General features: G+C 44.3%; 1 protein-coding gene across 3 annotated transcripts in view; it reads left to right on the top strand.

The window, feature by feature from the left end:
- The window catches only part of LOC132240876 (zinc finger protein OZF-like), a 56,229-nt gene that overhangs the window by 21,636 nt on the left and 22,521 nt on the right, over nt 1-12,072 (top strand). For 2 of the 3 annotated variants that reach the window (XM_059708670.1, XM_059708671.1), the window contains one exon: nt 4,129-6,477. In XM_059708670.1, coding sequence (XP_059564653.1) covers nt 4,185-6,014 — 1,830 coding nt within the window. In that variant the 5' untranslated portion in view covers nt 4,129-4,184 and the 3' untranslated portion in view covers nt 6,015-6,477. The remainder of the gene's footprint in view (nt 1-4,128; nt 6,478-12,072) is intronic. The other variant, XM_059708672.1, reaches the window with a different exon arrangement.

Raw genomic sequence — 12,072 nt, 5'->3', positions numbered from 1 at the left:
TTTTGTTTTCATTATGTACTTTTTTAATCTTTATTATTCAGATTATTACAGTTGTTCCTCTTTTTTCCCCCCATAGCTCCCCTCCACGCGGTTCCCACCCCTACTCCTGCCACACACTGTTCTCATCCATAGGTGTACGATTTTTGTCCAGTCTCTTCCTGCACCCCCCACACTCCCCCCCCCCAAGAATAGTCAGTGCACTCCCTTTCTATGCCCCTGATTCTATTATATTCACCAGTTTATTCTGCTCATCAGATTATTCACTTAATTTTTAGATTCACTTTGTTGATAGATGTGTATTTGTTGTTCATAATTTGTATCTTTACCTTTTTCTTCTTCCTCTTCTTAAAGGATACCTTTCAGCATTTCATATAATACTGGTTTGGTGATGATGAACTCCTTTAGCTTTTTCTTATCTGTGAAGCTCTTTATCTGTGAAGCTCTTTCTCTGACCTTCAATTCTGAATGATAGCTTCGCTGCGTAAAGTAATCTAGGTTGTAAGTTCTTGCTATTCATCACTTTGAATATTTCTTGCCACTCCCTACTGGCCTGCAGAGTCTCTGTTCAGAAATCAGGTTTCAGTCATATGGGTACTCCCTTTTAGGTAATTGACTGTCTTTCTCTTGCTGCTTTTAAGATTCTCTCTTTGTTTTTTTGCTCTTGGCATTTTAATTGTGATGTTTCTTGGTGTGGTCCTCTTTGGATTCCTTTTGTTTGGTGTTCTCTGTACTTCCTGGACTTGGAAGTCTATTTCTTTCACCAGGTAGGGGAAGTTTTTTGTCATTATTTCTTCAAATAGGTTTTCGATATCTTGCTCTCTCTCTTCTTCTGGCACCCCTATAATTCGGATATTAGTGCGCATGAAGTTGTACCAGAGGCTCCATACACTATCTTCGTATTTTTGGATTCTTTTTTCTTTTTGTTTGTCCGGTTGGGTGTTTTTTGCTTCTTCGTATTTCAAATCTTTGATTTGATTCTTTCAATCCTCTAGTCTGCTCTTGGAACTCTGCATAATATCCTTTATTTCAGTCAGTGTATGCTTAATATTTAGTTGATCCTTTTTCATAACCTGGAGGGTCTCACTAGATTTCCTTAGGGTCTCACTATATTTATCGGCAGTCTCACTAGATTTCTTGAGTGTCTCACTAAATTTATCAGAGTTTTTAGAAAATTCTTGAAAAACCTTAAAAGTGTGGTTTTGAACTCTATATCCAGTAGTTTGCTTTCCTCCATTTCTGTCATTTGTGACCTGTTTTTTTCTCTCCGCATTTTTTATGCTTCCATGTGTTGACCAAGTTTCTTTCTCTGTTAGCTGTCCTAAAGAGCCCAGTGGCTCAGCCTCCCCAATTAGGTAAGGTGGACACTCTTGGTGCACCCCTTTTGGCCTTTGTGCACAGTCTTGTTGTAGTCAAGCCTTAACTGTTGCAGGGATCACTGGGAGGAACCTACCCCCATGCCAGTTGGCTGCAAGAATCAGCCCTGTCTGCAGTGGGAGAACCCCTGAGCTGGAGACACCAGTCTGGGGCAAGACCCACCTCAGCGGGGCCCTGGTGCTCACTGAGTCCGCCCCCTGAGTGTGTCCCCCATGGATCTGAGGAGCTGCAATTTGGATGATCCCACACTGGCCACTGGGTACACTGTCTCTTGGATCTCTAAGGAGGTGCTAATTTAGCCTTTGCCTGAGGCTACTCAGTAGGACCTATGGAGAGATTCCTCTCCTTTGTTTGGGTTTGGAGTTGCCCAGATGAGGCCCAGCTGTGAAGCAATGCAAGCTGCTGTGGGGCATTGGGCCTTCTTTTGGATGTTCTTGGTTGCTCTGATTCAGATGCAGTTTGTTAGGTAATTTTCAGGTTGCAAAGGGCCAGGCCTTTCATATGCAGAAGCCTCTGCAACAGTTTGAGTGGGCCGTGGTCTCAGGATCAACAGGGCGGAGCAAGCAGCTATGGCTGCTCCCCAGTCCTACCCTAAGAGGCTCCACATCTCAATGTCCCGGTCATTGCTGCAAGCACCTCTGAGGGAAGTCGCCCTCGAGTTCTGCCCGATGCCAGACAGTCCAGTTTCTCCCCGTATGAGTCTGGGTTCCCAGAGACTCACCCGGAACTGCAGTCCAGAGCAGTCGGGAGCTTGAGACTCCCTCCCAATTGAAAAGACAACCATGTCCTCAGCTGCCATCCCTTTCTGCGTGTGCCTCAGTACCTCTGCAATTCACTTCCGCACCTCCTCTGAGTCTCAATGTGCTTTACTCTTTCATTCCGGTTGTAGAATTTCCACTCAGCCAGCCTTCCTGTGGTTCTGGATGATATCTGCTTTGTCTTTTAGTTGTATTTTTGAAGTGGCTACATGAGGCAGCAATTTCCAGTGTTTACATATGTTGCCATCTTGGTTTCTCCTCCGGAATTTCTTGGTGGTGATGGAACTAGCGTGCTTCCTGATGGTGGGAATGATCCCCTCTGGGGAAACTGGATAAACGCCCAGGGAACTCTCTATACTATTTTTCTAATGTCTTGTGTACCTTGAACTATTTCAAATTAAAAAGTGTATTGTTTTTTTTTTAACATTATACTGTAGGCCCTGGCCAGGTGGCTCAATTGGATAGAGCAGCAGTTGCCAACCAGTGGTCCATGGACCACTGGTGGTGCGTGAGGTCCAAAAGGTTGGGGACTGCTGGGTTAGAGTGGCACCATGTGCACCAAAAGTACTCTGTTGGTTCAATCTCCAGATGGGGTGTGTACAGAGGGCAACCGATCAATATTTCTCTCTCACATCAATGTCCCTTCCCCTTACCTTTACCCTTACCCTTAGCATTCCCTTTCCCTATGAAGTTCTTTTCCTTCCTGTTGACGATGTGCCATTAGTGTACCCGTGTACCTGTCCATTAGTATTTTTTTTTCAAAAATTAAGTTTCCAGAGTTTTACTTTCCATATTAAGCACTACCATCTTGTGCAGACAATAAGTCTACATTTAGAAGGAGGCTGTTGACAATAAATGTGGGAAGGTATCTGAGGAAAAAACTCCTTCAATTATGTCACTGCTTCATATAGGCCTCTCTACTGTCGAGATGGGGGACATCTAGAGCAAGAATTCTCTCAGAGCCTTATCTTCTCTAGGTAGGACAGGACTTTGTGTTGTCACAAAATTAAATTATCTCCATTGCCATGGTAACTGTTTCTCTTCATCTGTTGCTGAGGCTCGGGGAGTCTTGTTGGAGTGAGCCAGTGCGCTGACAGCTGACAGATGTGGCATTAAGAGCCAAAGGACATGGGGACATGTGGTTACATGGGCCTTCCTGAGATCTGCCAATTCTGGCCATTGTTGAACTCATCAATTTCAGATTTTTACTTTTAGCTAAACATAATATATTTAATTTTCATTTTTACTGAGATGGTTTTCCCTTACAGTTAGTGGTTCTTTAATATTATGAATGTCTTCTTTGTTACTGCTTCTTTTTTATCCATTTTGAAAACTTTTATCCTAGAAAAAAATATGTTTCTCTCAAAGTTATTTTATGTCTCTCTGTAATTACTTCTTCTCCAGATACCTTTTCATCTGAAATCAGTAGCAATTCTCTTGTATTTCTGTAGCCAAACACATGAGTTTGATTATCTCATCCAAATTACTTGAAAACCCAGCCAACAAGTGTACTTTAGGACATGGATGAACTGACTCTTTTTAAGCTACGCTTGCTCATACAAATTCTTTGCAGTGCAGTTGTTTGCCCTTTATAAAAAATATATATATATTTTATTGATTTTTTGCAGAGAGGAAGAGAGAGGCATAGAGAGTTAGAAACTTTGATGAGAAAGAAACATCAATCAGCTGCCTCCGGTACACACCATACTGGGGATGTGCCCAAAACCACGGTACATGCCCTTGACCAGAATCGAACCTGGAACCCTTCAGTCTGGAGACCAACGCTCTATCAAATGAGCCAAACCAGTTAGGGCAGTTGTTTGCCCTTTTTAAAGTCAACAGTTGGCCCTAGCTAGTTTAGCTTAGTGGAAGTGTTGGCCTGTGGACAGAAGGTTCCCAGGTTTGACTCCTGTCAAGGGCATATGTCCGGGTATAAATACAGTCAATAGTTGACTTCCAGTGTTCTCTTTGTGATGGGCATTTCCTCTTCTCTCAGGATCACCTAAGTGGGTCAGAGCATCCTCAGCACTAGGTCTTGGTTGAGACGCCAGAATGAGAAGGCGCAAGAGTCCTGGTCCCCACCAACCAGCCTCCCCGGTGACAAGTGCGGGGCCTGGGACAGGGACCACTGTGCTCCTGGCTGCCTCCTCTCCTGCCATCCTCACCCCGTTCAACCCACAGAGGCCCCCAGCTGATGTTCCTGTGATCTTTGAGGATGTTGCTGTGCGCTTCTCTAAGGAGGAATGGTGCCTCCTTGATGAGGCTCAGAGACACCTGTTCCTCGAAGTGATGCTGGAGAACTTTGAACTCATATCCTCTCTAGGTTGCTGCTGTGGAGCAGAGGATGTGGAGGCACCTATTGAACAGCATGTTTCTGTGAGAGTGTCACAGGCAAAGAACCCCAATGTAGCTGTGTCCTCCCAGAAGAGCCACCCCTGTGAGAGTTGTGGACTAGTCCTGAGAGACATTTTCCACTTGGTTGAGCAGCAGGGAACACAACACAGCCTGAAACTATTGAGGTGTGGGGCATGTGCAAAGCAGTTTTATTTCAGCAAGAAAGCCATTGGCTGCAACCAGAAGCTTGCTCAGGACCATGGTGTCTGTAATGGAATACAGTGTTTTGTGTGCCGTGAATGTGAAAAATCTTTTACAAAAATCTCTGATTTCCATTATCATCAGAAATTGCACACAGGAGAAAGTCCATACGAGTGCAGTGAATGTGGGAAATGCTATAATCAACACTCCAAGCTTATTCGACACCAGCGACTTCATTCTAAAGAAAAGCTTCATGAGTGTGGCGAATGTGGGAAATTCTTTAGCCACAGTTCAACCCTCGTGCAACACCAGAGAGTTCACACTGGAGAAAAGCCATATGAGTGTGGTGAATGTGGAAAATTTTTTACCAGTATCTCTTGTCTTTCTCGTCATCAGAGACTTCACACTGGAGAAAGGCCTTATAAGTGCAGTGAATGTGGGAAATCTTTTACCACTAGTGATGGCCTCCGTTATCATCAGAGCCTTCACACTGGAGAAAAGCCTTTTAAGTGCAATGAGTGTGGGAAATCTTTTGTCAGGAACTGTCAGCTGAGTTATCATCAGAGACTTCACACTGGAGAAAGGCCTTATGAGTGCACTCAGTGTGGGAAATCTTTTACCAGTAGGAAGAGCCTCTGTTATCATCAGAGACTTCACACTGGAGAAAGGCCTTATGAGTGCAGTCAGTGTGGGAAATCTTTTATCAGTAAGACTAAGCTCCATTGTCATCGGAGAATTCACACTGGAGAAAGGCTTTATGAGTGCAGTGAATGTGGGAAATCTTTTGTCAGGAACTGTGAGTTGAGTTATCATCAGAAATGTCACACTGGAGAAAAGCCTTATGCATGCAGTCAGTGTGGGAAATCTTTTATCACTAAGAATAAGCTCCATTGTCATCAGAGAATTCACACTGGAGAAAGGCCTTATGAGTGCAGTCATTGTGGGAAATCTTTTACCCATAGGAGGAGCTTCAGTCGGCATCAGAGAATTCACACTGGAGAAAGGCCTTATGAGTGCAGTCAGTGTGGGAAATCTTTTACCAGTAGGAGGAGCCTCTGTTGTCATCAGAGAATTCACACTGGAGAAAGGCCTTATGAGTGCAGTCAGTGTGGGAAATCTTTTACCAGTAAGGGTAGCCTCCGTTGTCATCACAGAACGCACACCGGAGAAAGGCCTTATGAGTGCAGTCAGTGTGGGAAATCTTTTACCAGTAAGAATTACCTCCGTTGTCATCAGAGAATTCACACTGGAGAAAGGCCTTATGAGTGCAGTCAGTGTGGGAAATCTTTTATCAATAAGGGTAGCCTCCGTTATCATCAGAGACTTCACACTGGAGAAACGCCTTAACAATCAGTTGCATCTTCATCAGAGAGTTCACAGGAGAACGGGTTCAGGATTGCTGTGAATGTGGAAAATATTTTGCCAGAAACAGTTACTTTCGTTGTCATCAGAGACTTTACAGGTGTGCCTATACTTTTGAAAGGAATTACTTTGAAAGATCTTGCAAAGGGCCATGTATCCTAATGTTTGTAATTCCATGTGTGATGGTCACTTGGGTATAAGATAGATGGGTTTAGGGCAAAGCATAATTACTACAGAATCACTGGCCTAATAGGCATTGTGCATAATTCTTAAAATGGAGATAGGTTTCATTTATCTTCATGTATAACTCATAATACGATTTCCAAGTCAGAGGAGAGGATAATGTTTAAGTTAAAGATATTAGGAAGTTGTGATTTAAGCCAATTGCATGTTTTTGCATTCTTCCAGCAGTGTATGACAGAGTTAATGCCTCCACATCCTAGAAAAGGTTTGGTCAGACCTTCATTTAAACTTTTTTTATAACTTTGTCATGCTTTATTTACTGTTGTTCTATTTCATTCTTCCTAAGGCTTAATGGTGAGCCTTTTTTCAGATGTGCATTTGCTATCTCTATATTTGGTTAAATGTCTGAGCATATGCTCTGCCAAATCTATGAATTTTGGCAAGTTTCTTTAACAAACGGACAGTGAAACAAAAATGCAGGTTAGAATCTCACTCATTTTGTGTCTTTTTTGCTTTGTAGGATAAGTGTTTTTCATATTGGAAAAAAATAAAATAAACAACTGACTTAAGATAAGGGTCTTATTTCATTCTTTGCATGTGAGTATCTAGTTTTCCCAGCACTGTTCATTGAAGAGAAACTATCCTTTCCCAACTGTGTATTATTGGCTCGTTTGTCAGAGAGGAGCTGGCAGTATATACATGGGGCAACAGGACTACTTGGAAGTAGGTCATTCTTGGGGACATCACAGTCGGCTGCAGAGGTTATCAAGATGAGGCACTGAGGGGAAGGGGAAAATGAACCAACTTAGGACTGATGTTCACAGTCAGTTTAGAGCAATGGTTCTCAACTTTCCTAATGCTGTGACCCTTTAATACTGTTCCTCATGTGGTAACCCCCAATTTCATTGTTACAAATTGAACATAATTAAAGCATAGTGATTAATCACGAAAACAACATGTAACTATAGTGTGTTTTCCGATGGTCTTAGGCGACCCCTGTGAAAGCGTCCTACAAACCCCAAAGGGGTCACGACCCACAGGTTGAAAATTGCTTCAAACGAAGCACTGTAATGTTACAAGAGCCCTGAGTTGAAATTTGTACTAACTACATGACTTTTCTTTTTTTTTTTTTAATTAAATCTTTATTGTTCAGATTATTACATTTGTTCCTCTTTTTTCCCCCCATAAGTCCTCTCCTCCCAGTTCCCACCCCACTCTCCGCCCTCACTCACCACCCCCTGTCTTCAGCCATAGGTGCACAATTTTTGTCCAGTCTCTTCCCGCATCTCCCACACCCCTTTCCCCCCCAACAATAGTCAGTCCATTCCCTTTCTAGGTCCCTGATTCTATTATGATCACCAGATTATTTATTCACTTGATTCTTAGATTCACTTGTTGATAGATGCATATTTGTTGTTCATAATTTGTATCTTTACCTTTTTCTTCTTCTTCCTCTTCTTAAAGGACACCTTTCAGCATTTCATGTAATACTGGTTTGGTGGTGATGAACTCCTTTAGCTTTTCCTTATCTGTGAAGCTCTTTATCTGACCTTCAGTTCTGAATGAGAGCTTTGCTGGGTAATGTAATCTTGGTTATAGGTTCTTGGCATTCATCACTTTGAATATTTCTTGCCACTCCCTCCTGGCCTGCAAAGTTTCTGTTGAGAAATCAGCTGACAGTCGTATGGGTATTCCCTTGTTGGTAACTGGGTTTCTTTCTCTTGCTGCTTTTAGGATTCTCTCATTGTCTTTTGCTCTTGGCATTTTAATTATGATGTGTCTTGGTGTGACCCTCTTTGGATTCCTTTTGTTTGGGGTTCTCTGCACTTCCTGGACTTGTAAGTCTATTTCTTTCACCAGGTGGGGGAAGTTTTCTGTCATTATTTCTTCAAATAGGTTTTCAATATCTTGCTCTCTCTCATCTTCTGGCACCCCTATAATTCTGATATTGGTACGTTTGAAGCTGTCCCAGAGGCTCCTTACACTATCTTTGTATTTTCAGATTCTTTTTTCATTTTGCTTTTCCAGTTGGGTGTTTTTTGCTTCTTCGTGTTTCGAATCTGAGTGGATTCTTGCGCTCCTCTGGTCTGCTGTTGGGTGTCTGTATAATATTCTTTATTTTAGTCAGTGTATGCTTAATTTCTAGTTGGTTCTTTATCACAACATCGAGGGTCTCATTAGATTTCTTGAGGATCTCACTACATTTATCGGCGGTCTCACCAGTCTTTTCGAGGGCCTTACTAAGTTTATCGGCAGCTTCTAGACAGTTCTTGAGAGACTTTAAAAGTGTGGTTTTGAGCTCTATATCTTCCATTTCTGACATTTGCATCCTGTTTCTTTGTCTCCGCATTTTTGTATCTTTTCTTGGTGCACCCCCTAGTGGTCTTTGTGCACAGTCTTGTTGTAGTTAAGCCTTGATTGTCGGCAATACCAGGGGTGATTTGACCTCCAGGCTAACTGGCTATGAGAATCATGTACTAACTACATGGCTTTTCAGAGAATAAGAAGCACCTTTCACCATGAGATAGAGTTTCTAACAAGTAAAGTTTGTTGAGACTTTAAATATAGTAAATATAGTATTTTGGTTTGTTTTTATTGTAGTTTATTTCTAATATTATGCCATCATGGTCTGCGAAGACGCTTTTTATGATTTCAATCTTCTTGAATTTGGGGATACTTTGCTTGTGACCCAATATATGGTCTATTTTTGAATATGTCTTATGAGCATTTGAGTAGGATGTATATTCCGTGGTATTGGGGTGAAGTGTTCTGAAGATGTCTATTAAGTCCATCTGATCTAGTGAGTCATTTAGGATTGCTGTATCTTTGCTGACTGTTTGTCTAGAGAACTTATCCAGTGCTGTCAGTGGTGTATTAAAGTCCCCTACTATGATTGTATTGTTGTCGATCTCTCCTTTGATATCTTCCAGGAGATTTTTTATGAATTTGGGTGCTCCTGCATTGGGTGCATGTATGTTTACCAGGGTTATATCTTCTTGTTGTATTGATCCCTTTAGTATTATGAAGTGGCCTTCCTTATCTCTTGTTATGGCCTTCACTTTGAGGTCTATTTTGTCCGATATAAGTATTGCTACCCCAGCTTTCTTTTCCTTTCCATTTGCCAGAAAGATATTTTTCCATCCTTTCACTTTCAGTCTGTGTGAGTCCCTTCTAGTGAGGTGGGTTTCTTATAGACAGCAGATGTAGGGGTCATGTTTTTTTATCCATTCAGCCACTCGATGTCTTTTGGTTGGAGCATTTAGTCCGTTTACGTTTAAAGTTATTATTGAAAGGTACTTGTTTGTAGCCATTTCTTTTTGTGTGTGGCTGTTTTCTTTCTGAGCTTTTTATTTCTTCTTTTTATACCAGTCCTTTTAGCATTCCTTGCATTGCTGGCTTAGTGGTGATAAACTCCCTTAGCCTTTTTTTGTCTGTGAAGCTTCTTATTTCCCCTTTAATTTTGAATGATAGCCTTGCTGGATAGAGTATTCTTGGATTCAGTCCTTTGCTTTGCATCACTTTGTAAATTTCCGTCCATTCTTTTCTGGCCTGATATGTTTCTGTTGAGAAATCATTTGACAATCTAATGGGAGATCCCTTGTATGTAACTTTCCGTCTCTCTCTTGCAGCCTGTAAGAGTCTCTCTTTGTCCTGAACATTTGCCATGGTGATTATGATGTGTCTTGGTGTGGGTCTTTTTGGGTTCACCTTGTTTGGGACTCTCTGGGCTTGTGTGACTTTTTTCTTCCCCACCTCAGGAAAGTTTTCTGATATTATTTCTTCGAGTAGGTTTTCTAATCCTTGTTCATCCTTCTGTTGTTCTGGTACCCCTATTATTCATATGTTGTTTCGTTTCATGTTGTCCCAAAGCTCCCTTAGGCTCTCCTCCTGTCTTTTAATTTTTTTCTCCAATTGCAGTACATTTTGGGTGTGTTTTGCTTCCTTGTCTTCTAATTCACTAATTCGGTCCTCCGCTTCTAGTCTACTGTTGATACTTTCAATGGAGTTTTTCATTGCAGCTATATCACTCTTCATTTCTTTTTGGGTCTTACTTAAGTTGTTGATTTTTTCATCTGTTTCTTCTAGCTTCTTCCATATGTTATCAATTTTTTCATCTGTTTCTTCTTGCTTCTTGCAGAGGTTGTTGATTTTTTCCTCCATCCGGTTTATGCACTCTAGCACCCTTATTCTGAATTCTTTTTCTGCCCCCATCCGTACACCAGGCCTCTATTCTATATAGTAAAAGGGTAATATGCCTCCCAGCACCAGGATCGGCGTGACAGGGGGTAGAGCCCAAACCCCCTGATTGCCCTGCGGCTCTGTGTGTGACAGGGTGCGGCGCCAAAAACCCCACCCCCACCCCAAGGGCCCTGCTCTGTGTGTGATGGGGTAGAGCCATAATCTCCCCATCGGCCCTGCCCTGAGTGTTCGAGTGGCGGCGCCCCAACCCCCTGATCGGTCCTGCTCTGTGGGTGATAGAGGGCAGCGCCCCAACCCCCTGATGGGCCCTGCTCTGTGCATGACAGGGGGCAGCGCCCCAACCACCTGATTGGCCCTGCTCTGTGCGTGACAGGGGGCAGTGCCCCAACCCCCTGATGGGCCCTGCTCTGTGCATGACAGGGGGCAGCACCCCAACCCCCTGATTGGCCCTGCTCTGTGCATGACAGGGGGTGGCGCCCCAACCCCCTGATCGGTCCTGCTCTGTGGGTGATAGAGGGCAGCACCCCAACCCCCTGATGGGCCCTGCTCTGTGCATGACAGAGGCAGCACCCCAACCCCCTGATGGGCCCTGCTCTGTGCATGACAGGGGGCAGCGCCCCAACCCCCTGATCGGTCCTGCTCTGTGGGTGATAGAGGGCAGCACCCCAACCCCTGATGGGCCCTGCTCTGTGCATGACAGAGGGCAGTGCCCCAACCACCTGATTGGCCCTGCTCTGTGCGTGACAGGGGGCAGTGCCCCAACCCCCTGATTGGCCCTGCTCTGTGCATGACAGGGGGTGGCGCCACAACCTCCCCATCCACCCTGCCTTGAGTGTGACAGGGGCGGTGCCCCAACCCCCCAATGAGCCCTACCCTGAGCGTGACTGAGGGTGGCATCACAACCTCCAGATCACCCTGCTCTGTGCATGACAGGGGGCGGTGCCCCAACTCCCCAATCGGCCCTGCTCTGAGCCTGACCAGGGGCTGCACCTAGCGATTGGGCCTGTCCTCTGCCACCGGGAGCAGGCCTAAGCCAGCAGGTCGTTATCTCCCGAGGGGTCCCAGACTGGGAGAGGGCACAGGCTGCACTGAGGGACCCGACGCCCCCCGCCCCCCACAAGTGCACAAATTTTTGTGCACCAGGCCTCTAGTCTAAAAAATAAAAATGTAACCCCTCCATTCCCGGGAGTACTATCTCATTCTGTTGAGGTTCTGCTTCCTGGCATATGTGGACAGTTTGGCTCAAACTCACTAAAATTCTCTCAATGGTTTTTTACGTTAACATTACTAACTTCACTTCCTCCTTATAAAGCCTTAGATCAACTTTGTTGCTATTGTTCCACCTCCTTGTACTAAGTTAAGCCCCATTTGCTGGTACTCCATTGGACCTGGAATTCGCGATTCGCGCCAGATTGGGAAGCCACGCCCTTAAGCCAATCAGAGGTGGATTGGGGGGTAGCCATGAGTCAGCGACGCGGACGGCGGGCTTCCCCTTCGGTGGGCTCGGCCCGAACATTTTCCCGTTGGCCTTGCAGCTTTCGGAGAAGCACATTGGCCTTACCGAGCGATTCTCAAGTTCCCGTGGCGCCTTTTCGGAGCATTTCTAACAACAACACCCCAGACCACCAGCACTCACTGCACAGACCAGGGCTCCCGGCTC

The sequence above is a fragment of the Myotis daubentonii genome, chromosome 9, assembly GCF_963259705.1.
Source record: "Myotis daubentonii chromosome 9, mMyoDau2.1, whole genome shotgun sequence".
Lineage (NCBI taxonomy): Eukaryota > Metazoa > Chordata > Mammalia > Chiroptera > Vespertilionidae > Myotis > Myotis daubentonii.
The sequence above is the reverse complement of the archived record's forward strand: the minus strand, read 5'-3'. Positions and strand labels throughout refer to the sequence as shown.